At 43.4% G+C, this 27,919-nt stretch overlaps 1 protein-coding gene across 1 annotated transcript; it reads right to left on the bottom strand.

Annotated features, from left to right (window-relative positions):
- On the bottom strand, window positions 1-23,513 carry LOC135102678 (rho family-interacting cell polarization regulator 2-like). The gene is made up of 19 exons (XM_064008060.1): window positions 23,056-23,513; window positions 21,658-21,690; window positions 16,032-16,136; window positions 15,100-15,259; window positions 13,784-13,941; window positions 13,102-13,262; window positions 12,199-12,328; window positions 11,493-11,705; window positions 11,062-11,178; window positions 10,506-10,706; window positions 9,813-9,914; window positions 7,335-7,478; window positions 6,301-6,423; window positions 5,786-5,932; window positions 4,948-5,100; window positions 4,045-4,168; window positions 3,502-3,673; window positions 3,001-3,145; window positions 1-2,281 (listed from the first exon to the last, which is right to left on the bottom strand). The coding sequence occupies exons 4-19, from the start codon at window positions 15,248-15,250 to the stop codon at window positions 1,892-1,894; spliced, it is 2,631 nt and encodes an 876-aa protein (XP_063864130.1). The 5' UTR covers window positions 15,251-15,259; window positions 16,032-16,136; window positions 21,658-21,690; window positions 23,056-23,513; the 3' UTR covers window positions 1-1,891.
- Window positions 23,514-27,919: the final 4,406 nt, after the last annotated feature.

Below are 27,919 nucleotides of genomic sequence, written 5' to 3' on the forward strand. Positions count from 1 at the left end.
TTTGTAACTTTAGGATTTCTTTACTTTAGGAGATAATGTGACTGTGTACAATATGTCCACACATTAAGGGAGAGAAATATACAGGTTAACAACATTTTCAACATACACTATGTACAAGGGGGGACAAGGAAGAAAGGAAGGAAGGAAAGAAGGAAAGAAGGAAGGTCTATTTCTGTAGTAGCATATACGTAACTATGGACATCATAGTAAGCAATGAAATAACAGAAAAGTCTGGCACCTCTCTGGGCAAGACACGCAGGGTTCATATCAAAGCTTCACTGTTTTTTGTCAGGCTAGAATTTCCTCATATATATAATTAGCTAATATGAACAATATATATCAAAATCTGCCAATGGGAAAGAGAGATTCAAGAGAGAAAGAAAAGAATTTATACAAAAGGTTAAAAATATCAAATAAAAATTTTCTTCACATATTTTACAGGACTAGATAAGTGTGGAAATTATACATGTATATAACACAGACAGATAAGAAGTGGATAAAAATATACTGTAACAAGATCCGCACATGCAAGAATACAAAAATGGCATGAAGAGAGAGAGAGAGTATCTATACGTCACGTCGTTAGAACACTGAGCGAGTGGAGATGAGTTGCGTGCGAGCCACAGGTCACAGGTTCAGTCTGGGGTGTTGAGCAAGCGTTGACGACCTCCTGTGTGTGTCCGGCTGACCTCACACACCCTGGGACACACTCTGGCACACTCTGGAGCATTACCACACCTTAACACACCACCAAGATTCCAAGGACCTTTATAACATACAACTCATATTCTGGAGTATATTCCCCTATATAGAAAGAGAAAAGAAGTGTAGAGGGTAATTTTTTTTCCCTTTTTTTCTCTTTTTTTTTTGCAGATGTAAGAGGTTTGAGTACCCTGCAGCTTTTCTTGTCCTCTCTCTCTCAGCCTCCTGCCGTGCCATGCAGCGCGCCAGACACACACAGCCAGTCCTCACAAGCTGGGTGGGTCTCAGTAATCAGGCTCAGTTTTCCTTAATTAGACATAAATTAATTGTTCTTTGCTCATTTCATTTTTAGCAGATACACATAAATTTTTTTTTTCAGATCTGATGTATGTACTGTACTGTACTGTACTGGCATTACAGAGCATTACAATGCAAAGGAACTACTTAAATTAATAATGATCTGCTGGAGGTGTTTTGGGTGGGTTGGGTTGGGTTTGGGAGACAATGAGTCTTAAATTCCTGAAATAAGTATTAGGGGAGTGGAGGAGGTGGAGGTGGAGGTGGTGGTGGTGGTGGTGGTGGTGGTGGTGGTGGTGGTGTCTGGCTACAACAGTCTACAGTTTACCAAGGATCTGCCCTAGGAACCTTATGACATTGAGAATATTAAAGGCTTGCTATAAATGGAACAGAGGTAAGTAAGACTGAAAATAGGAATGAGTTAAAATATTATTGACAAGACAACATTCACTCTTTGCATGTCCACCAAGGTCTCTCTCTCTCTCTCTCTCTCTCTCTCTCTCTCTCTCTCTCTCTCTCTCTCTCTCTCTCTCTCTCTCTCTCTCTCTCTCTCTCTCTCTCTCTCTCTCCTCCCAGACTGGGCACAAGAGAGAGGCGGAGGTCTGCTCCTGGCGTTGGTCAGCAGCACAGTATCTGCTAATGGCATGGATTGACTTGAGTCCAACACAACCCTTCCACCTACACCACACACACCCACTGCTGCACACCTGCCCACTCCTTCCTGATGAGTGAATGCAGCTGTCCACTGCACAACTGTGGGTCAAGAGCCTCTTGTCCCTCCCTGCCCATCACCTTGGCCCTCTCCTTCACACAGCCACCGGTAACGCCTGCCCACTCCTTCCTGGTGAGTTGATGCAGCCGTCCATTGCACACCTGGGGGCCGAGAGGCTGCCTACCCCTCCTTGCCTGCCACCTTGGCCTTCTCCTTCATGTCGATGCCTTGGAAGCCATGAGAGGAGAGCTGCACCTGCTGCAACGCCGACTGGCCCTCGGCACCCAGGCTCAGCAGGGCCTGTCTGGCAGCCTCCCGCACCTCCCCTGACGGGTCATTCTGCTGCAGGAAGGACAGCACCTCGATGGGCCTGGGCCACTCCGGCACTTCCTTCTGCTGGGCCGGGGAATGTTTCTTGGTCTTGTTTGAGCTTTTACCCGCTTTCTTGCCCTCCCCCTTCCTGTCTGTGTTCTCTGGCACCACTGGCGCCAGCACCCCCAGCAGCACACAGGCTGCCTCCCTGTTGCTGGTGCGGCTGGACTCCAGCAGAAGCAGGCACAGCTCCACAATCTGTGCACGAAGGGGTCATGACTGTACACTGGCTTTGCTTCCCACATCCATCTGTGTCTGTCTGGATTTTTAGTCCTCATCCAGCTATGTCTGTCTGGCTCTTAGTCCCCACAGGCAGTTGTGTTTAGCTGGTTCCTATCCTAACCATGTTAATCTGTGTGTCTTGTTTTCTGTCCTATTTGGTCACCACAGCTTATAAAGTAATGCATATTCATTTATAGTATTAGTCATTAGAATTTTCTACTCTGTCTACATCATTGACAAAATAAAAGAAGAATAAGTGTTATATGTGAATATTACCTCAAATCAGCAAATATTATACCACTTGAGAACTTACACAATAGGTCAACTTACAAGAGTACTAATCACACATCCCTGTTTATGGGTATTCATTCATCAGGATCCACATCCCTCACTAGATCACCATCACCACCACCACCAACACTCATTCCACTACCCACCAAATCACTCCCAACTCTTACAGTCACAGTAATACTCTTCCACTACTCTCATCCCTCACCACACATCACCACCACCCTTGCACCACTCACACATCCCCTGCCACACTCACACAACCCCTGCCACACACCACCAACCTCATATCACCCACACACCCTCCCCCTGCTTTCCACCACCGTCCTCATCACACACACACACCCCTACCACACATCGCCACCCTCACCACTCAAACACCACCCTGCCCTCGCCACACTCACCACCTGCATGAGCTGGTTGTTGTGGGCCAGGCTGTTGACAAAGCTGGTGGTGACGTGCCGCAGCTCTGAGGGGCCCGCCAGCAGGTGGCCGATGATCTTGATGTGCAGGGTTGTGGGCTCCTTGATCTGGTGCAGCCCTGTCTCCACTCTATGATGACAGGAAAGGAAAGCAATGTTAACTATGAATTACTGCCATAAATGTTGGTTTAGAAAGTGATCTAAACAAAGAAAATCAATAAAAACATACTAAACTGTTACTTTCTGCCTTGGGAACTTAACAGCTACCATAAATATTGCTGTGAAAAATAACATAAACAATGAAAACCAATAAGATAAAATCAAACAGTTATTTTCTGCATATAGCTGACATTTTTGTGCTCTATAATGCTTAACAACTATCATAAATATTGCTTCCAAAAATTGCATAACCAAAGAAAACCAATATAATAAAATCAAACAAATATTTCCTCCTGTGGGTACAAAACACTAAATTCCTAGACTCACTTCTTGGGGTTGCCGGAGAGCAGCAACTCAGCGGTGGTGAGGCTGTGGCCAATGATGGGGACGGTCTGCTCCAGCGGGCGGTGCAGGTGGTGCAGGAAGTGGCCAACCGTCACCAGCGCCTTCCCCTCAAACTCCTCCGTGTCCGTCATGGTGCACACCATCTCCTCCAGCACTGAAAGGGAGGACTCATTGCAAGGCTTTCTCCTCCCCTGGATATCCCTTCACTGCCCATCAAGGCGTCACAGTGCATGCAAAGTGTTCAGCACAATGTGAGCTGCCAGGAACATATTTCTTGCCACCCAAAGTACTGAACAAAATGTGAACTGAGGCAATCATGGTAGATATCAAATAAAAGTAGTACAATGAAATACTACATACTATTATTTTACTTTAATTTTGTGCTTTTATGAGATAGAGAAGTTGTGAAAAGGATTGATTGGTGGATAAACTGAAATTTAGCACCACAATAAAGTCACTCATGAGAAGAAGAAATAATGAACAGAAATAATGACAAGGAGGACTAATGACAGCCACAGGACTCACCTCTCCTGGCCAGGCCGGGCACTGTGGGGTCCACCAGTGACGACACCACCTGCAGCAGGCCGCTCACCACTGCCTGGCCCGTCACACACCAGTCATCACCACCCGCCACAGAGTCCCACAACACCTGCACAACACACATTATTGAGGCAATGCTGGTAATGTCCTATGAGTGTGTCACAGGAATTTATTACTCTAGTCTATTCTGTCTAACAACTTGCTGATGAAATTCAAGAGCTTGGATCATACGTTCTTGTCTATTATGCTGTCATGTGCTGCCTTCCTCACTCCCTCACTGAATGTTTCCACTTTCATATTTCATCATTCTAGAGCTACATATAATTTGTGAACCTTACTCAATTCTGTTCATGTCACACACAATTTGCTGATGATAAAACTCAAGACCTTGTGTTATTAACTGAGTCTGTTATCTTGTCCAGTGCTGCCTCACTTTCTCACTGTCTGTTCTTACCTCCATATTCTGAAACACCTCTGTGCCACACCTCCACAACATATCAGAGGTACTAGTTGAAATTACTCAAGTTTTTAAGGATGTTTTTATGATTATGGTGACAGACAAGATTCCTACATCATTAACAGAGAAGACACTCTTGAGAACCCTGCTAATCATCTCTGTGACCTTTGAAAATAGTCATGATGAGGAAGCAGAGCGTTTCAGAATACAGGTCTTACTTTCATATTTCAGGATTTCATTAATTACCCATGATGGTCTGTGATCTCAACTCCACTCTGTTCACATCACAGACAACTTGCAGATCAAACTCAAGGATTTGTGTCATAAACTATTATTTCCTTACTGACTGTTCTCACATTAATATTTCTGGATTCTAAAGTTATGCATGAAAATCTGTAATCCTCAGTGGCCAGGGTTCCCTCGATACACACCTGCACGTGAGGGACTGTAATGAGGTGCTGCGGCTTGAGGCTGTCAAAGTTGTGTCGGTGAGCCAGCACACCTGCCACCAGCCGCCCCTCCTCCTCCAACTTCTTGAGGGAGTGGTGCTCACGGCTCCTCAGCGGCCCAAAGGAACCCAAGTGCTGCAGAGAGACACAAGCAAGACTCTTCATCCATTCCTGAGTCAGGCTAGGCAGACTACACCAGCACATGCCACACAAGTACATGCCTTCCATACAGAGACATTCCCCTATATTTGGTGACTCTGGGTGTTTTTAGTCATCAGGAAGCATGTGTGTACTCCCTGTCTGCTTCTGTGTGTACTCCCTGTCTGCTTCTGTATTTCCTCCTGCCTTTGACTTGAACTGCCTCAAAAGGAAGGTTTTACAGACTTGAACTGCCTCTAAAGGAAGGTTTTACAGACTTGAACTGCCTCAAAAGGAAGGTTTTACAGACTTGAACTGCCTCAAAAGGAAGGTTTTACAGACTTGAACTGCCTCAAAAGGAAGGTTTTACAAACTTCCTAAATTTTTAGATAATACTTTTCACACTATATTCTTTAGGGACTCGCACTCTCAATGGGGCTTTTTTTTTATTTTATTTATTTATTTATTTAATTGTTTATTTTATTTTATTTATTTATCTATTTATTTATTATCTATTTTTATTTATTTATTTCTTTTTTTTGCCCTAGATCCCCAAAAAAGTATGGTAGACCTGCCATTTACATATTCTCCATCTATGACACTCACTTTTTGTTCAATAATCATAAGACAGTCCAAATCAAGTATTTTTTACCAAGAGATTCCCTCCAGGAGCCACACACACCTGTAGGAGCTGCAGGGCATGTCTGAGGTGTGTGTAGAGGAAGAGGTCCAGCTGGGCGCTGCTGGTGACCACAGGCTGGCTGGTGTCCGGCTGGCAGGAGGCTGCAAGCAGTGCCGCTGTCTCCTTGTTCTTCTTCTCCTCGCATGCCTGTTGGGAAGGGCAGGTTTAGATATGATTAACACATTACTTCAGTCAGACAGAGATTTCCTGCTGTTATTCATCCCTTTATCTGCCTTCCCTTGCACAGAGAACGTGTTAAGATATGATGAACAGGTTACTTCAATCAAACAAGGATTTCCTGCTGCTATCCATCCCTCTACCTCCCTTCCCTTACACAAAAGCAGGTACAAATTATGTGAGAGAAAGGACTAGTGGGACCATGGAGAAAAAATAACATTAACCTTTTCTTGCCTTCTCTTGGACAGATGAGACAGAACACAGAGATTATTGGGGAGAAAGAACAAGTGGGATTATGGAAACAAAACTATAACCTTAGGACAGCAGCAAACACTCACATCAGGATGGTCGTCTTCAAAGTCGTCATCACAGACAGCGTTTAGGAAGTCAAAACACTCAAGGGCAGACTCCACCGAGAGGCTGATCTCTGAGGTGTTGCTGTCCCGGCGGCTGCGGCAGTTCTGCAAGAGGGGAGTTAGGGGTTCTCAGTCACTCTGCCCCCTGACAGACGGCTTGATGGCTGCTACGTGACGGTCACACCGGCTGTCTCTGAGTCAACATGTAAAGCTCTGGGTGGTGCTGATGACTTGAGGTGAAAAGTTAGCTGTCTACAAGAAAATGAACTCATGAGGAAGGCTGCATCACACTACTACTCATCCACCAACACCCAAGATCTTACTCTGCATGAAGTGTGACCAGACTGAGAACTCTACAAGACTGAAGCACAACATTGACAGACTGTGAGATGTGAGGCAGTGGCTCAGCAGACTGAGAGCCTGACACACCAGTGAAGATGTTGCTCAACATCAAAAATACAAAAGTGTGAACAGTGACAACAGATTATCTGAAACAGGAAGAATATTTGCATTCACAGAACCTTTTAACAATAAATTATTAGACATTTCTCAATACATACATACATGAGTGTATGCTGCATGCTGTGAACAGAGTACATACATGATCATCTAGAAGTCTTCCTGAATGCAAGGAAAGTACTGAGACACTACTGCTGCTGTATGCTTTCCAAGGGACATGAAGGGACAGCGAGTTGGGTCAAGCTGTACAGAGGCGTGGCCAGCCAGCCATTCTGTGAGTCAGCAGCGAGTCAACAGAGGTCAAGGACTCTCAAGGAAGCAACCGTTATCACTCCCCATACTATGCGTGAATGAAGCAGGAGTTGAGGGACTTGCCGTTAGTGGAGTAGAAGCAAGTTAGTGATATGGAAACACAAGCAGTTAGTTGGCCGTGACCAGATAGCCACTGTCTTCATGTACATGCACCAGTACCCTCCTGAAGCTGGGCAGGTCAGTATTAGCAGGGCTAGTCAGGTTACTGTGGTACTAATAAAGTGTATCCCAGAGCTTATACTCACTTCAGGATAATACTCATCATCATCATCATGATCATCATCATCAATATCATCACACTCTGCACTGAGGAAATCAAAGCATTCTAAGGCTGACTCAACCAAGAGGCTGATGTCTGAGGCACTGCTCCCCCTCCTACTGCTGCACGTCTGTAATATGTGAACTCTTCTTTACAACACCATTGAATCACGCTGAAAAATGTTTCAAACTCCTACAGAGTGAAGCTGGCAAAGCATTGGGCATGTCAGCTGTGTGTGTGTGCTACTCATATTAGACATCAATGTTAATTCCTGGCAGGTGTTGTGTGCACGTGTTGCTCAGTGTGAGATGTGGCACTGCAAGTGTTTTTACAGCAATGTAATGCTATGTCAAGGAATAAATATACTTGAGGCATAAAACTTAAACCTACCAATAAAAAAAAAAAAAAAAAAAAAAAAATAATAATAATAATAATAAAATAAATAAATAAAAAATTCTGGTTAAACTGATATTGACAAAATACTGGAGGAAAAGTGTAATTAGGCATTAGTTGTTCCCCAAACCTATCTCTGAGAGACCTTTGCTGCCTCTGTCACCTTCAGTGTGCAGTCAGCCTCAGAAAAATGGTGGTGAAGAGATTTTGATATGTACATGTTATTTGTCTCTTTGTTGCTGTACATGTTACTTTCTTTACTAATATACAAGTGTACTGGTGTGAGTGTGACCAGAGCTGGCACAGATGGTGGAACATATTACACAAATGGTTAAAGGCATCAGTGAGAACAAATCAACCAAAAAATCTAACTTCTCTAAAATTATTCAATGTTGTTGTATGTTAATGATATTACAACAGTTTACATCAACATTAGTCCTGTCTCTCAGTGTTAATAGCATGCTTTATATGCAACACAGGTGCAGGCCAGAGTGCCACACAGGCGGACACACATGGGCCGGGGCGGCACCACTCCTGTGCGTCAGGGAAGTGTTGCCGAGCCGAGAGTGTGAAGGGATGAGGAAACACTTCACAGTTCAAAGAGATGAATAAGATGGCAAGTTACTGAGCAAGCTGTTGATGACTGGTACATGTAACACAAGAGTGAGAGGCAATCAGGGTGCACCTCTCACTCACAATTAAACTCTGATGTAAAGTTTAGTTCATGGAATTCAGTGTTGCATTAGAGATTATTTTGCTTCCAGTTTCAAGAGCAGAAAATCTTAAGAGAAAATTACTGCAATTTCAAAATTAAGTAAAGCATGAACAAGAGATATATTCATTATACAAAGTGAAGAGAATTGAAACAAGTACTATATACAGGAGATGCAGCAGAACTTTGTGATGAAGAGGAAGATCTGAGTGGTGGTGAAGGAGACTTGCAGGCGGTGGTGGAGGCGGCCCGCCCCACCAGGCCACTGTGCTGCAGCACTACACACCACACACACAACAATACAGATCGGGACAAGCCATGCATCGGGACAGCAGGTGGGGCGCGGCAACACACACGTGGCGGCACACAGGGCGCACCACGAGCCTTCACGCAGGACAGTGTTTGCGACATCGCCTGGCTTGGCTGTGGCTTCCAGTCCAGCCTCATTACAGATGCCAGGCTGAGTAAGGCTGTGTGCTTAAATGGGGAACTGTACACAGGATGACGAGTGCTGGGGGCTTATAGCAATGAAGAGAGAGAAGGGAGGCAGCTGAGGCGTCAGGACGGGTCTCAAGGCACACAGAGGTATTATAAATATCTCCACAGCACCATTACTCCACTGAAGGAAACTTGCACTCAATGGTTCACCTCATTAAATACATAACAATGGTTCCTTAAGCTGCTCCATTTTTTTACTTATCTATTTATTATTATTTTTTTTATTAATGATATTTCTTGTAATGAATTTAATGTTCAAGAATATTTATTTTCAAAAGGTGATATTTCCTAATCAATACTTCATGCATCTGTTCTGTTTTCCATAATATTTCTTAACTTTATCGTTTGGTTTCAATGGCAAATTTTGTAGTTTCTGCTTTCCATCTTCGCCATCCTGTACATTTCCATTCATTCTTCACATGTACTCTATCCATGGTTCATTATTCCTCTTCATCTTGTTAACTACTCTTGTGGCTTTTCTTTCTCTCCTTCCAACTTGTCATTCCCACCAACACGTACCTCCTCTTTCTTACATTCTCCTTGCTCTTGCCTTTAAACTTTCTCATTCCACTTTCTTTAATATTCCTTTCATTTCATTTCACACTTCTCTTCCTCCTTCCTTCACTGGTTAAATCTTTCTTTTTTCTTCTTCCTTCAATACATCACTTCCTTTCTGCCAGTTACACCTTCTCCTGCTCCAAAACATCATCTCCTTTTCTTTTCCCCCTATAAAAAAACTTCCACTCTCCTTCCTTTCTCTATTCAGACAAGTTTTCCACATCAATAGACAGTCTACAGCCTTTCCTGGTCCCTTCACACACCCTCCCTCGCCCCGCCCCCCCCCCCCCCCCCGCCACCTACCCTGCACATGTCATCCAGGTCTAGCACTGCCTCCTCCAGCGTGTGCAGCTGTGGGAACTGTCCCTGAATGTCCTCCAGGCAGGTCCGCAGCCGACTCACAACCTGCGGAAGGGCAAGGAATGGTGTGGGATAGAGTTTTTATTTATTTATTTTTTTCTCTTGTTTGAATTGGAATGAAGCTTGTTGGTAGAGGAAGATAGAGGAGTGTTGTTGTTGTTGTTGGCAGTAGTAGTAGTAGCAGAGGTGAACTATATTTGATTTATATACAATTTTTTTTTAAGTTATAAGGGAAACAAGTGCAGAATTAGCATTTACAAATGGAAACAAAATATTTACCTTCAAATACTGGAAAAAAATCATAAAACACACACACACACACACACACACACACACAAGCTAAGTTTCCCAACAAAAGTGAACAAAACTTTAATGAATGAAAGGTTTTAAGGTACAGAACCCATTAGCAAATTACAATAAATATTTAGGAGTGATCATAGCAGTAATAGTATAAGTAGTAGTAGTAGTAGTAGTAGTAGTAGTAGTAGTAGTAGTAGTAGTAGTAGTAGTAGTAATAAGAACCATCAACTTCAGATTTACACTACCATCCTCTCCTTCTCTTTATACCAACAAAACACACACCAACCACATACCAGCATCAGGCCTCACACTGCAGGGCCACAGGGACTTACTCACCTTCTTCAGGGTCATTGGGGGGTTGGTCTCATCCCAGGTGTGTCCCTCCCCCCACTTGAAGGACTCCGGTTCGGTGCCCAGTAGGTCCAGCTGCTGTGAGAGGGACTGGGACATGGTGGGGGACAGGCCAGTGGAGTAGGACGACAGGTGGGAGAAGGAGCGTGACATCATATCCATGTTGGAGCCTTGCGAGATGCTGAACTGTGGGTGAGCAAGGAGGATAAGAGTGTTTTGGTCTAGTTTTGTGGATAATTGTGTTCTTTCTTTCCAGCTTGTGATGTCTCTAGTGTTGTTGTAACTATGTCCTATTATTATTCCATTTCTATTACACCAGACAATAATATCCAGCTAATCCTGACTCCTCATACACCTTCCAGTGGTCTAACTTCAAAAGATAAACATGTCCTATCACTCTATCTTCTTTTACACCTATTGCTCCAGTCATGCAAGCAATAACACCCTTTTTAATACACTTCATATTGATCCAGCTTTACAGATTATTTCCTGCAGTTCTAGTTTTGACACTGGTGTGATTGAGGGGATGAGGGTGCAGTACCTGAGAGTATCTGGCCCACTGCTCCACCCGACTCTCCTTCTTGCGCACCAGCGTGAAGTTACCGGTGTTATCACACTGAGGACTGGCAGAGTCCCGGCCGTCAAACAGTATTGAGTCCTGTAACACACACACCAAGGCATTTATGGTCTCTGTCTACAATGTCACAAAGCTGTCCACTCTCCCCTTATGGGATAAATGAAACAAGCTAACATTTCCACTGATTTTATGTAAGTATCAACAAAATATCCTAAGTGGAATTCTGGATGCATTCACACACACACACACACACACACACACACACACACATGGTAGAGCTTGCATATTTTCAGACAGGTAGGTTATCAAAATTTCCATGACCACAAATATAAAAACTTTATCTATTTAATTATCAATGTACTGTAAGGCAAGCTACCAAGGTAAGAGAGCCCCACCTGGCTGTCGCTTCTCCTGGATAAGCCCTGGTAGTCTGACACGGGACTGTTGCTATCGGTGCGGGTGGACAGGGCGGCGTGGGAGGACAGAAGGCCCCGGTACTCAGACAGGGGACTGGCGCTGTCAGCTGTTGAGCTTCGTGCGGACATGCTGCCAAAGCTGCTGTCGTGATCACACTCTGGGGACAAGTTGCTGTCCTTGCCAGAGGGAACCTGCCAAGGAACACACATCCATCACAGGTAAGATAAGAGGAAGAATGAAAGATAGAGAGAAACTAACAAACTAAACAAATAAACACACATATATAATAAAAACAATCTATCAATCCGTTTGCATACCAGACCAGCAATTCACACAGGGCGGCTCAGACAAGGCACCACGCACTCATACACACACCAATTGCACTCTTTGCCCTGTTGGCCTCTGGTGGAAAGGGGCAGTCTCATGGATGACCCCACTACACCCCAGAAGCTTATACATGGCACAGCTGGCCACACACTACACAGGAGGGCCTAACAGAACACACTGGTTAATCCCTGGCCCTTCACAAAGAGACTACTCCTGACCCTGCATCTACTCCACTACTAAGATCATAAGAAATGCAGGGTACTTCTAACAGAACGCCCTTCACTCTAACTGGGTCCACACAACAATACTAAGAGGAAGGAGCATGAAAGCACAAACAGCGGACAGACAGACACTCACACCAGCAACAGTGTTGGGGGGCGAGGAGCTGAGAGGGTGCAGGACGGGCAGCCGCCTCTTGTTGCCCGGAGACGTGGCGGACATGCTGGGCGTCCTCATCAGTCCGTCTTCTATCACTCCGTCGAGAGGACTGTGTGGAGGGAAGAGTGATTATTTACAAGTGACTACCATGAAGTGCTGTGTGAGTGGGTTCAGTATGCTTCAGGTGCCTCTGGGAAGGGAGCTGCTCTACATGTTTAAGTAGGTCTGCTAATTTGTTTGATAGAGAACAGGAAATACATACAAATCCTCTTAGAAGGTTGCCTGTGTTGAAGAAAGTGTTGCATTAGGTAAAGCTGTGACAGGCAAGCACATTGCTCTTAATATACAGGTAACAAATACATACTGACAAATATACAGAGCATGTTCATTATACAATGCTGCATAATGGCTATTTGAGTGCATTATGAGGAGGTAGTACTATAATATGATGCATATAATGAGTTATTATGTTTTCTTATGTAAAAGGGCTCTGACCAAGGGCTACAAAACATAAAAAAAAATAATGAAAATAATAAACAAGTACATAAATAATAGAGGAGAAAAAGGGCCCACTGACTTGCCAGTTCCTATAGGAAAGGTCCAAAATGATATGCATTCCTATCTATATACTGAGAGCAATAGGTGGTGCTGTTGCCTGCCACAAACACCCTACATGAACAAATACTCAGTGCAGTTTTTTTTTCTTTTTCTTAACTCTAAAGGTAGTTTTATTAGGCATCATTATTTTTGAGCATTACTGTTTCTAAATGTGGTCACACCATGAACTAACACTAAATACAGAAAGTTTTTAAGCCCTAAAGACACTTTTTTTTTCTTTCTTTTTATAATTTTTTAGCCCTTGTTTCTGAATGTGTGACTCACTTCCACGTGATGACCAGGTTGAGCTTGAGGGAGCCTGAGGGGTTGAGGTTGACTGTCATGAGCTGTGGGTGTGGGGAGAATAGGTCCTTGGTCTCACACACCTTGTTGCCAATCACCACTGTCTTGCCCAGCACCCGCACCTCCACCGCCTTGATCAGCAGCTGTGGGAGGGACACTGCTCACTGTGGGCACTTGTACACGCTGGCCATTTAAGAGACTAGCAATGCAAGAAGCTTTTAAGTTAAGTGTTTGTATAATTCTATCAATCTGTACTTAATGTGAAAGGAAGAATCAAGAAGAAACAATGGCTAATAAGTGTGTACAGTGAATACTCGACATCTGACATATTTGAATTATGACCAATGCACTATTAACCTAAATTATTATTATTATTATTATTATTATTATTATTATTATTATTATTATTATTATTATTACTTTATTTTATTTTTTTTTATTTTGTTTATTTATTTATTTATTATTTATTTTGATTTATTTTTTTGCTGCTGACAGTGATTTTGGAAGTGATTATGGTCTTAAGCTAAAAACAGTAGTGTACTGTGAAAAGATTAGATACTTAAGGGGGAGGGGGGAAAAAAAAGAAAAAAGAAAAAAGAAAAAAAGAAAGAAAAAGAAACATTATTTTTCCCTCCCCTGCACAGTGTCACCGTCACAGCCTCACCATCTCGCCAATGAGTCCCTTGATGACAGTGCGCTGATTGTCCCACGTCTGAGTGTTGTCCTTGCACACCCGCCCCCGGGACTTCCACTTCTGTGTGCCGTGCTTGAGCGTCACCTCAAACACGTCTCCCGGACACAGCCGAGCGAACCCTTGGATGCCTGTGGGCCGAACAGCAACTCTCACTCTCAATGCACTAGTCGGTTTGATCTCATAACACAGGGAGTGCCATGTGTAGGCCTGATGGCTTCTCGTTATGTCCTTTTGTTCTTATAAACTATCTCAATGCTTGGTTAAATCTTAAAAACTGTCTAAGTGTTTGGTTAAATCTTAAAAAACTCAAAACTATCTTAATGTTTTGGTTAAATCTTGAAAACTGTCTAAGTGTTTGGTTAAATCTTAAAAACTCGAAACTATCTTAATGTTTTGGTTAAATCTTGAAAACTGTCTTTAAATCTTAAAAACTGTCTAAGTGTCTGGTTAAATCTTAAAAACTTAAAACTATCTTAATGTTTTAGTTAAATCTTAAAAACTCTAAGTGTTTGGTTAAATCTTAAAAACTCAAAACTATCTTAATGTTTGGTTAAATCTTAAAAACTCTAAGTGTTTGGTTAAATCTTAAAAACTCAAAACTATCTTAATGTTTGGTTAAATCTTAAAAACTAAGTGTTTGGTTAAATCTTAAAAAACTCAAGTCAAAACTATCTTAATGTTTGGTTAAATCTTAAAAACTAAGTGTTTGGTTAAATCTTAAAAAACTCAAAACTATCTTAATGTTTTGGTTAAATCTTAAAAACTGTCCAAGTGTTTGGTTAAATCTTAAAAACTCAAAACTATCTTAATGTTTTGGTTACATCTTGAAAACTGTCTAAGTGTTTGGTTAAATCTTAAAAACTCAAAACTATCTTAATGTTTGGTTATTTCAAAAGCTATCTTAGTGTTTGGTCAAGTCTCAAAATCTGCCTTAATCAAAATCTATGATAAATAAAATACATATATTATTATAAGCACAAATCTCTCACACTGAATACTAATTCCTCGAGAACAAAATAACAAAAGAAAATAAGAAGACTACACAAGACACGGTGACTTACACAAACAACCTCAACAGAACAAAATAATCAACTAAAACTTCTGAAAATAAATAAACTAACAAATAAATACCACAAAACAAATAAACAAATCTTGACATGTAGAACCTATTTAAAAGAACTACATGTCTATAACAAAACATCCATAAAAAATAAATAAATAAATAATAATAAATAAAGAATAACATCCATTACTAAGACACAGAGACTTGATGGACGGCACAGTACCTTTCATCTCCAGGGTGAGGGTGCCGATGAGCTGTTCAATCTTCACCTCAAGGGCACACAGGGTCTCAGTGCACTCCCTGTAGCCGGACCTCACATTGCTCAGCGCCGACGCCTTCTCCTTCCCCGGGGAGAGAGCATATGCGTAGGCCATTGACCGTACCTGTGGGTTTTTGGGGTTGATTACTGTGCGACCTGTTGTTTTCTGGTAAAAATGTTATAAGTCATTCAAAGCTGTCTAGTGAGTGAATGAAGGATACCTTTCATGATTTTAATGAATGAAATTGTAACTCTTGAACTATGTGGTAGAAAAGGTATGGTAAATAAATAAGGATGTCATAAACAGTAATATGTGTGAATTTGAGAGCCTAGAGCAACAGAAGGGGCTATAAACAGTCAGTTGCTTGTATCGCTTATGTCCCACAAAGACCATGTTTTCTTTTTCTTATTTTTAAAGAAAGTGGGGTTCTGGAGAGAGAGAGAGAGAGAGAGAGAGAGAGAGAGAGAGAGAGAGAGAGAGAGAGAGAGAGAGAGAGAGAGAGAGAGAGAGAGAGAGAGAGAGAGAGAGAGAGAGAGAGAGAGAGAGAGAGAGAGAGAGAGAGAGAGAGAGAGAGAGAGAGAGAGAGAGAGAGAGAGAGACTAAAAAAGCAAATGCCAAAAAGAGAAGAGTTAAAAAAAATAATATCCAAAATTATGAATAGTGTGCTGTTAATGTCTCCTAAATATACTAATTATTTAACCACCAATGCACACAATAACAGGATTGCATCATCTGGTGTGTGTGTGTGTGTGTGTGTGTGTGTGTGTGTGTGTGTGTGTGTGTGTGTGTGTGTGTGTGTGTGTGTGTGTGTGTGTGTGTGTGTGTGTGTGTGTGTGTGTGTGTGTGTAGTGGTGGTGGTGGTGGTGGTGGTGGTGGTGCAGGATGCAGGACTCACCCCATCCCTCAGCTTCTGGTGCAGGGTGTACTGGTCCTGCAGGTCCTCCAGCTTGCTCAGGTGGTACTCCACTCTCTTGAGGTAGCGCTCGGCAGCCTTGATTTGCTGTGCCGTGAGGGAGAGAACAGTGACTCAGGTGCTGTGAGGAGCCTGTCTGTCTGTGTGTTTGTGCCTCACCTAACACAACTCCAATGCTTTCTTAGTTATATAGAAAGGTTTTAAAATTATATAGTAAGGTTTTAAATTATATAGTGAGGTTTTGAATTATATAATGAGATTAAATAGTGAAATTTCTAATTATATAGTGAGTTTTTAAATTAATATAGCAAGATTATCCTCCTAATGGAAACTTTTAATATTGTAAAAAAAACTACTTAACGATACAAAATAAACAGCACTAATATTCTCTAGTTTCTCACACTGTATGTCATGAATCTTTTAGGAATGAGAAGCATTTATTGCTGGAAAGTGAAGTGCAGCTTTGAAATAATGAGCAAAAGTTTGGAAAATCTATCAGTAAGTGAAATCAACAGGATGAAATCAGTGGTGCAGGAAATCACACATTAAGAAACATCCTCTCTTTGGAAAACAACTTAAATTGTACAGGAAGCAAAAGTACCACTAAACATTTTAATATGATGGGCACTGACCAACAGAAACAAGATACATATATATGAATAGGCCCACTGAGGTGCCAGCCCCTAAAGAAAAGTGAAAATGTTTAGCCAAAATCAAATGGTTCATGGTGTGTTTCCCGCACCACTCACTGCCCAGGACACCATGAGGGAGGCGGCTGGGAAGGTGCTGCCTACATCTATGTCACAGCACCAGCAGGCAGGCAGTGCATGACACATGTGGCGGGGTGCCTTCAGGGCCACGTCATGCACTACGCACCCGTCCATGCTCTCGCAGGGCACACCGGAGTGACTGTTACAAGGCCATGCTGGGAGGTGACGGGACCTGACGGCGTCACACACATGCACACTGACACAGGTGTAGGTTTGAAGAGAGATATGAGACAGAAGCACACAGAGATATAATCAGTTAAATAATTTCATCCAAACAAACATACCAGTACTTAAATCAATCAGTGAAGTACCTATTATTTATTAACGTCACATATTTTTAATGAAGTGGCAATGAAAACAGGAAGGAAACAACCTAAGATGACAATATCTATGAAATAAACAGAGATGACTGTGGCCACAATAAGTCTAAACAACAGGAATGTATGCCATTTATCAGCAACAACCAGTTTTCAGTGGCTGGACTGAGAGACTGAGAGGCTGGGATGATTCTGACCATAGCAAGCCCAAACAAGAATGCACATGCTACAGACTGGCTGTGTTGAGAGGCTGAGACTACACAACACCACAGAACTATGGGCACCAGTTTTCACATGAGCACTTCACACCACAGCTACACCTCACCTAGATTCCCCTTGAGCAGCCACTAAGCACCACATTATGAAACATTCCTGCCCACACCTCGATTACTTTCAAAAGACTCTAGTTGAAGTGACACAGATCCTTAAATGTGTTTCTATGGCTCTAGTCACAGATTAACATGATTTCTATATTATAAACTGGTAGAAACACTCTTAAAAACCTGACTAATCATGTCTGTTGTTCTGTATGCACACCCACCAAACTATCATTGTAAAGTTTGGTTCTCATTGTGGGTGAAGAGTATTACCCTAAATATCTTTCATTCAGTAGAGTTGATAGACAAAACAACAACAACTAAAGCTGTCTGCCATAAATTGAATGTTAGGAGTATGTGTGCATGTGTAAGTATGTTTGCTTGGTGCCAAAATTCCTGTCATTCATTTGCTTTTTTTTTTTTTTTTGTGTGTGTGTGTGTGTAGTCTAAACATTCTCTTCCTTGTTGTCACTGCAAATTCCCTCCTTCCTTCCTTCTCTCTCTCTCTCTCTCTCTCTCTCTCTCTCTCTCTCTCTCTCTCTCTCTCTCTCTCTCTCTCTCTCCAACCTACGAGTACACCCATGCTGGTTTGTTCATGCTTATTAATTACTTATTAAAAAAGACACACTATATTAAAAAAAGACGTAAAAAAGAGAGAAATCATTAATTAAGTCAATACTAAACAGAAACTAATAAACTAATAAGTAATCTGGCCAGTCATCAAAATATACAGCATCCCAATTAAAAAGATATGAAGAAACTACAACTATACACAAATAAACCAGTCCTCTTTCTATACAGCAGGCGAAGAGTTATTCAGATTCAGTCTTGTGAGATAAAAAAAGAAAGATCTATTAATACAAAATTGCTGTGCAGGAAGAAATATTACGAGGTGAGTTATTATAAAAAGAAAAAAATGCAGAAAACGAAAAAAAAAAACGAAAAGGGAAAAAATAAAAGAGAAAAGTAAGAAAAGGTGAACTGTTATAAAATGAAAAAAAAGGAAAAGAAAAATTGAAAGGATAATGAGAAAAAAGAAAAAAAGTAAGAGAAAAAAATAAGTAGAAAAAATGATGAATTATTAAGTAAAAGGAAGAAAACAAAAAAAGAAGAAAGAAACGAAAAGAGAAAAAATCGATATAAAAAGGAAAAAAAACAAAAAAAGAAAAAGAAAAGAAAAGAAAAGAAAAGAAAAACGAAAAAAAAACGAAAAAAAAGAGAGAGAAAAGAGTACAATGAGAAAGGAACATGCGGGTAGCCTCAGCCAGCAGCATCGTGGCATTCCTTGCTGAGCTGCTGAGATCAAGAAACACAGGCAGAATTATGCAGTGTAGGAAAAAAAAGACAATGAAGAAAAGATAATAATGCGTTAGTGCTTCAGGAAAAAAATAAAAAATAAAAATCTACTAAATAAATTAAACACATTACACAGATAAAGATGTCCAGAGAGAGAGAGAGAGAGAGAGAGAGAGAGAGAGAGAGAGAGAGAGAGAGAGAGAGAGAGAGAGAGAGAGAGAGAGAGAGAGAGAGAGAGAGAGAGAGAGAGAGAGAGAGAGAGAGAGAGAGAGAGAGAGAGAGAGAGAGAGAGAAAATAGACGTGTTAGCGCTAATTACCAATGAATTATAATAATCACCAGACTTGTCGCGCCATAACTCTCATTAACGAGATAATTAAACGTAGAAACACCAACAAGCCCCAGGAAAAATAAATAAATAAGTAAATATATAAAAATACAAAAAAACAAAATACAGCATACGACACAAGACCAATTCGCTATCCATTTATTTTATTTTTATTTCTTTATTAATTTACGTATGTAACTGCTATTTTTCTTACATTTATTTATTTATCCATTTATTTACTCATGACGGCTAACTTGGTATACGACTAATTCGTCACTTGAGTGAATACAAAATTTACTTGTATATTTTTTTGTGTGTGTGGCTTCGCTTCCTTCATTTGTTGATGGCGCACGCTGTACTGTGCAATGTAGGGTAAGGCAGTGTTTATGTGTTTATAACGGCTTTTGCTGCACCTTTGAGCTTTTTTGCTTCCGTCACCGATTTTAGAACGGATTATGCTCGTAGTAAAACAAAATAAATAAATAAATAAATAAATAAATGAATAAGAAAATAAATAAAAGTTAAATAATATGAATTTTAGCGTATGATAGTTACGTTAAAATCGACATGGCGTGTAAGCCGAGGCGGTATAATCGGCGCAAACACACACACACACACACACACACACACACACACACACACACACACTAATCAATAACAGCAGAGTAACAACCCGGCCGGCTGATGGCAACACGCAATGAAATATTAATAAAGAAATCCCTCCTAGCTGCCATTTCCTGCTACACAAACAATGGCGACAAGGCTAATTAGTATCATCACTATTATTATCACTATTCTAGCTATCACAGTATACCACGCAAAGCTCTTCCTTCCTTCCTTCCTTGTATAATCTGTATTTCCCATGTAAAAAAATACTAATACAATAAATAAATATATAAATAAAGAGCACTGTTGTTATAATTTTTTTTTTTTTTTTCGCCCCCTTTTTGTAATGTTTCACCCGCGCAAGTCTGCCATTATTATTGCTGCTAATGTCGATATTGTAGTGTGGGCAGTCGAGTGAAATAACCCGTGATTTAATTCTCTCTCTCTCTCTCTCTCTCTCTCTCTCTCTCTCTCTCTCTCTCTCTCTCTCTCTCTTTAATAATGTGCCTGGTAACTGTAACAAAGCAGTAAATGTACCTTTATTTCTATTTATACAGCAATTAGCAACACTTACTACCTAGACTTTTCTATTGCAATTATTATTATTATTATTATTATTATTATTATTATTATTATTATTATTATTATTATTATTGTATCTTGTTGTAATGTAATTCTAACGTTAAATAATAACCAACTAAGTAACTACATAGATAAAGTTATTTCTGTTCCATCAGTAGTCATATCTTAGTAATTATTTAATGCCACTACACTATGTTACTTATTCTCATTTAGTCCCTCCCACACCCGTAGTCATGTTTCACTATCTAATTCCCGTATATCTGTTCTCATTGTCAGTGTTATACCACTAATCATATACCTCAATTGATTATTTAATTCACGTATGCTATTTTTTTTTTATTTATTTATTTATTTTTTTTATTAATCCCTTTCTATTTCCATTTATTCTGCTCGTGTCAATGTTTGCTGGGGTGGATGTCGTACAGAAAACCTTCCTTTCACCTCACACATTCTCGCTTCCAAGGCGGCGGAGCACATCACGTTTAATTTCATACCAGAGCACTGTGTAATATTTGCCTTCACGCGGCGTTACTCGTGCTTTCACACAACCCTGCTGCTTCCAGAACGAATTACGTAACGATGATAAACGCAGGAGGGTGTCTGGCAGTAAACGCGGATGGACGAGTGATGGGCTGCGTGTGGGCGGGAACTGAGGAGATGCAAGAGTGGGGATCAGTGAAGTTATCTTAGTCATTTCGAAATACTGTTTATTTTGGGGCAGAATATGGTACATTTTAAAATCATGGTTTACGAAATGACGTCACCATTAATCATCGTCGTCTTTAAATGGATAAATTCATGGCTAAGTGGTAAAGTCCTTAGATCACCGGTATGTACATGCGTTCGAATCTCAGTTCTTTCTTATTAATTTCGCAACAGTTATCTATCTGACGAGCGATGGTAATGAGTGAGAGGGACAGTAGGCGTGTTTGCGAGATGATGACGAAGAAGAAAACATCTAACGAAAAAAATGAGAGAAGAACAAAGCGTGGTTGTGAGAGAGGAAGAGTTAGAGGAAAAGAGAAGGGCAAACGAAAGAAACATAACAAGGAAGAGTAAGAGGAAGAAGGAAAGAATCAACAAGAGCGCCACGCGAGAGAGAGGAGTGGCAGTGAGAGAGGAGGAGGAGGAGGAAGTGGAAAAGTAAGTAGGTAAGTAGCAAGTAACAAGAGAACAAGTGAACGAGACAGAATATGGTAGTGAAAAATAAAGGAAGAGGAAAGAAGAGGAAGGAAACGTAAGTAGATAAGAGATCAAGCCTAGCAGGAGAGGAGCATCAGCATTAGCATCAGTAATCTCAACTCATAAAAATAATCATTAGCAACAAGAGGAGGGGGAGAGCACCACACATGCAGGGAGAGGGGGGCGGGCGGCGGGCGAGCAAGTCTCTTACCTTCTCCACCTCATACAGTCGCCCCTGTGACTGCTAACAGGAGAGAAACAGAACACCATTAGCAGGTTGGTCAGGAGCACTTGGGTTCATGTGCAATAAATAATGGTTCTAAGAGAGACACAGGTAAAGAGAGACAAAACAATACCACGAGTCATTAATGTAGGTTAGTTTGTTGATTATTGATGTACTTTTTGGGACTGGTTTCTCTTACAGCTTGATAAATTGGTTTGGTGTAAGTTTAGTGTATTTCTGAAGGGTATAATTGACAGGTGAAGTGGTGGAGTGGTTGGAATCTTTATGGACAGGTTGAAATCTTTAAGTACTTGTTATCATATTTTGTAGTGCTTTGGTTTTTCTTAGGTTTGTTACATTGGTAAGGTTAATGTTCTGTGTTACGAGTGTTCTTGAAGGGTAGCACTGACAGTGTGAGTGATCGAGTGGTTGAAATCTTTAAGTACTTCTTATCATATTTTTGAGTACTTTGGTTTCTCTTTTAGCTTGATATATTGGCTTGGTCTTACATACGTGTTACTTGGGAAGTTATGACTGACAGCTACAATGGCCAAGTATTTGAAATATTAAAGTGCTTTGTTATTATGTTTTTTGCTCAATAAAATCGTCTAAAGCTGATTCAAATGATGACAGAAATGTCATAATGTTGCTGAAAGGGTTAAAAATTGCTTACTACAAAGGCATTATTATCAAAAACGAAAAAAAAAAAAAAATGGAGTTGAAAGGTAAATCTTCAAATAGGTATTGTTTTCTCTCTCTACAAAGAAATCCCCAAGACATGATGGACACGACGTCAACACACTGGTCACTGGCACAGAGAGCGTCATTCCAGAGAGCCCGTGTGGAAACCCTGAGGAGGAAACACTGAGGTGAGAGTGAGACTGGTGCCGGAGGGAGGTACAGGGCGCGGCAAGGGAGGTGCTGCTGGGACCACGCGGCGCCCGCACACCTACAGGTACTGAGAGAATGGTAGTGGTACACGTGTGAGTACCCCGTGTGTGTGTGTGTGTGTGTGTGTGTGTGTGTGTGTGTGTGTGTGTGTGTGTGTGTGTGTGTGTGTGTGTGTGTGTGTGTGTGTGTGTGTGTGTGTGTGTCTGTGTGTGTGTGTGTGTGTGTGTGGTGCAGGCTGCTCCCCGCTAGACACAAAGGAGAGTCAAGGAGAAATGCATCATTATCCGCACTTGAGGTTGAGCGAGGCGTGGGTGTGTTGAGGCGCAGGTTGTGTAAGGCGTGAAGTGTGTCAAGTGAGCACATCAGCACATCATGTAGATCAGTGGCTGAGGCTGTGGGCGTGTCTGTGGTGTGCAATGTGGGCGTGTTTATTATTCCCAGCGGCGTGGTGCCTGGCGGCCTGACGGCACAGCCCGCTGGTGGGCGGCGACTCACCTGGTGCAGGTGTGCATCCTGGGACACCTGATGCAGCGCCTCGAGGTCCTGCTTGGTGACGCTCACGCAGTCCTTGAGGCCGTGCGCCACGCTGCTGCTGATCTGCGAGGCGCGCTCCGGCCGGGGAGACTTGGGCACCTTGACGTGGGGGCGGCAGCGCCAGCACGCGGCGCACGTCCCCTGGGCGACGAGCCCGTCTGGCCCAGCACGCCCTGGCCCGCCCAGCCCGCCCTGGCCGCCGCCTGTTGCGGGGACCCGGCGCCGGAGCCCGAGCGGCGGTGGGTGAGCAGGCCCCCGAAGGAGCGGGAGCGCGTGAGGCCCTGGTGCAGCGGGGAGCCCTCGCGCCCCTCGCACCGCTCCCTCAGAGACATGTCCTCCCCGGCCTGACAGCACTCCCGCCGCCGCCGCCGCTCGGCGTCCTCGCGCTCGTCGTCCGGCGGGTGCGCAGACTCGTATCCGGGGTCAGAGAGCGCCGTGAGCAGGCAGGGGCGTCGCAAGGCCCCCGAGGAGGACCCGCTCGACGAGGACGAGGCTTCTGAGGAGGAGGTGTCGCTACGGGAGGAGTCGCTGCGGGTGGTGCCAGGGACGCCTGTCCCCCCCCTGGGAGGGTCCCGGGGGGTTCAAGCCGCCCCCAACGCCTCTCACCACCGCCGGGGTCCGCCTCGCCCGGTGCCAGGGGCTCACCTACCTCCGCACAGCTCCACTCCCAGCCGCACCTGCAACACAGACAGTCCTCGGTCAGCAGGGAACACAACTACACTATGACTGAACTTACACATTAACGTTCCTCAAGCAAGGCAAAGGAACGCAACGCAGCACACGCACACACTAAAACACACACACACACACACACACACACACACACACACACACACACACACAGTCGCAGTACATCAGTGCTTCAGGCAGCTGTCATGTGCGCGGTCAAGTGGGTCGGGAAAGAAAAAGCGACCCACACCCGCAGGCGGAGCGGCGGGACGGCAGGACGGGGCGGGGCTGCTGCGAGGCACGGGCGTCCCGGGGCTCTGGCTCACGCCCAGACGCCCCACTCACCCACTCCATCACCACACACTAAATATCGCGCGGCCTTCCCGGGGCCTCCCTCTTGGCAGGCAGGCAGCCACACCCTCTCCTCAGAGGCGAAGACAGGTACACCGCCCCGCCCCGCCCCGCCATCCCGGCAACTGGACACACGAGCGAATATAAGCCTGTATTGTGAAACACTTTGCTTTGTTACCACGACTGTTTTCAAAGGCCACATAGATGACTGAACAGGTTCTCAAGACTGTTTCTCCTTTTAACAATGTAAAAATTTTCTTAATCTGTCACTAGAACAGTAAAAACGTCCTTGAAGACCAGCGTAGCTTCAACTAGAGCCTTCTGAATGTAGTGGAGGTGCGGCGCAGATATGTTTCAGAGTGTGGACCACAATCTCATAGCAGGGAGCCCCAGAAGCTGTGACAACCTGCGTGTGACCACCTCAAGCGTCTACACCAGCTGTCCCGCCCGCCCCACGTCCCTCCCCATCACCCCGCCCCGCCCGCCGCCCGTCCCCATGCCTGGCGCCGCTGAGGGCCCCGCCACGCACTGCAGGGAGGGAGGTGGAGTGCCGCGCCCTTCGCAGCCTATCCGGGTGGCGTCCCTTCCCTCCCTTCAAGGCGAGGGAGACGGGGTGGGGTGTATTGGAGGTGGGAGGGGCATTAGCATATCCTGGACGAGGCTGTGTACCAAGGGCTGTGTGTGTGTGTGTGTGTGTGTGTGTGTGTGTGTGTGTGTGTGTGTGTGTGTAGGCTGCCAGAACACACACACACACACACACACACACACACACACACACACACACACACACACACACACACACCTCTAACGATTATGACGCAATATATGTCAGTACCTCCTCCTCCTCCTCCTCCTCCTCCCTTTCTTCCCTTCCTATCTCCATTCCCCTTCCCCTCCTCCTCCTTCATCAATAGTCTTTCTCCTTTCCCTTCTTCCTTCCCTTCCTCCTTTCCTTATCTCCTCCTCCTCCTCCTCCTCCTCCTCCTCCTGTATCAACACCCTTTCTTCCTTCCCTTCCTCCTTCCTTATCTCCTCCTTTATCACCACCCTTTCTTCTTTCCCTCCTCTCTCCTCCCTCCCCGCCTCCCACCCCCCCAACAGAAGACGCCTCCCCACCCCCCTCCTGAACCCCGCCCTTTGCATGACCTTGCTTGCTGCACATTCGCTTCCACCACATCACGATTACCCCTTTTTTCTCTCTCTCTCTCTCTCTCTCTCTCTCTCTCTCTCTCTCTCTCTCTCTCTCTCTCTCTCTCTACGCACGACTGGTATTAGTAGTGTATGATCTTAAACTGGTATTTGGAGGAGAGAGAGAGAGAGAGAGAGAGAGAGAGAGAGAGAGAGAGAGAGAGAGAGAGAGAGAGAGAGAGAGAGAGAGAGAGAGAGAGAGAGAGAATTTATATAAAAACCCTACACGATAAAGTCCCGGATTCTCTCTCTCTCTCTCTCTCTCTCTCTCTCTCTCTCTCTCTCTCTCTCTCTCTCTCTCTCTCTCTCTCACACACACATAATTCCAAGTAAGATACAAGATAAAAATAAAAGTAAATATAAAAAAACGTTGTCAAGTTTTATATTACAAGTTTTTTTAATCACTGACCTTCCTTTCCCTTACCAGTGACGTCACGGGCTATTATTATTATTATTATTATCATTATTGTTTATTCATTCATTTATGTATATATTATTATTACTACTGATCTACTTGTTAATATCACGAAGTTATTATGATTGTATTAGTTACAATTAGTGGCTGTATTGCTTTCTATCTAAATAATGAATCTTTTTTTTCTTTATTTTTATTCATTTGTCTATTTATGTCACTTCTCTACTTTTATTTACTTATTTACTTTATTATTTATTCTATTTTATTTATTTATTTATTTATTTTTGGTCTACCGCTCGATCAGCTGCCGCCAAAAGTAACTATCGTACTTCATATTAAATTGCCGTACACAGTATTATCACCACTATTGTTGTTGCTGTTGTTGCTATTGTTGTTGTCAGTGGTTGCTCATATCCGTTTCCGTTGTTCTTAAATAGCTCCCCGTCTTTCTTTTTTCTCTCCCTCCTTTCTTTCTTCTAACCTCCCTCACTTTTTTTTCCTATTCTCTCCCCATCCCCTTTTTTCCATAACCTGCGGCCTTCCCCCCCCCACCCCATCACCCTCACCCATCAAAAAACTATACACTCCCTTCCATCACGCCTCTCCTTCCCTCCTAACCTAACCTAACCTAAGCTAACTATTAACCTAACCTAACCTAACTACTATCTCAACCTTCCTCTTCCTGACACCTTCCTTCAACCCTTTCCCCTTCCTGACATCTCTCCTTCCCTCTTCTTTCTGTGCCTTCCTTCTCTCCCATTTCCCTTCCTTCTTCCTTCGTTCGGTGCATCCCTTCCCGGCATCACTCTCCTTCCTTCTTCCTTATAGCGTCTTCCTTCCTTCCTTCCTTCCCAGTGGCGAAGAAGCGACTTTCCTTACGCACCGCATTCATAAACCTCTCTCTCTCTCTCTCTCTCTCTCTCTCTCTCTCTCTCTCTCTCTCTCTCTGGGATTATACAAGAAATATTATACAGTCTTTTAGTTCAGAACAGTGGAGAGAGCGAGGGAGAGGGGAGAGAGGGAGAGTGAGTGAGAGCAGGCGCGCGCAGGTCAGCCCATCTGGTGTGACAGAACAGGAGTAGGGTGACGCATCCACTTCCTTCTGTACACTCACACACACGCACACACACACACACACACACACACACACACACTTCCCTTCCACTGCGACTGTCAACATTTTCTTTGTTTTGATTATCTCTCTCTCTCTCTCTCTCTCTCTCTCTCTCTCTCTCTCTCTCTCTCTCTCTCTCTCTCTCTCACGGAAAATTTATGACATCATCTTGCATGTGTGTGTGTGTGTGTGTGTGTGTGTGTGTGTGTGTGTGTGTGTGTGTGAGAGAGAGAGAGAGAGAGAGAGAGAGAGAGAGAGAGAGAGAGAGAGAGAGAGAGAGAGAGAGAGAGAGAGAGAGAGAGAGAGAGAGAGAATGGCGTTCCCGTTTGCATTGTTTTTATTTTTTCACTTTTTTTTATCTACTTCATTAGTCTTGCGTCTTGACAAGTGTGTGTGTGTGTGTGTGTGTGTGTGTGTGTGTGTGTGTGTGTGTGTGTGTGTGTGTGTGTGTGTGTGTGTGTGTGTGTGTACCCTTGCGGCTGTGGTGTGCGTGCTTGGGATGAAATGTATTAGCGTGTGTTCTCTCTCTCTCTCTCTCTCTCTCTCTCTCTCTCTCTCTCTCTCTCTCTCTCTCTCTCTCTCTCTCTCTCCTACGTAATAATTTCCTTCTAGTATATAATGTTTCTTCTCTTCCTCATTCTTTCCCTCCTCCTCCTCCTTCTCCTTCTCCTCCTCCTCCTCCTCCTCCTCCTCCTCCTCCTCCTCCTTCTCCTCCTCCTCCTTCTCCTCCTCCTTTTCCTCCTATCAGTCACAGTACAATAGCCTTTTAAATTCTCCCACAAATGGTTCACACACCCAAACAATACCCTGGACCCTTCACCTCCACCCCCCGCCACCCACACACTCCCCACACCCCACACCCCACACCCTGCCACCCACACACCCCGCACCATGCCACCTACACCCTCACGCCCACACTCGTACGCCCACACCTCACGCCTACAGGATACTCACAACTTGGGCGTGAGACGTGTTTAGTCTTGTAATTTTACCTCTCTCTCTCTCTCTCTCTCTCTCTCTCTCTCTCTCTCTCTCTCTCTCTCTCTCTCTCTCTCTCTCTCTCTCTGTTGTGGTTGTATGAGTTTTTT

Source organism: Scylla paramamosain, chromosome 8 (genome assembly GCF_035594125.1).
Source record: "Scylla paramamosain isolate STU-SP2022 chromosome 8, ASM3559412v1, whole genome shotgun sequence".
Taxonomy (NCBI): Eukaryota; Metazoa; Arthropoda; class Malacostraca; order Decapoda; family Portunidae; genus Scylla; species Scylla paramamosain.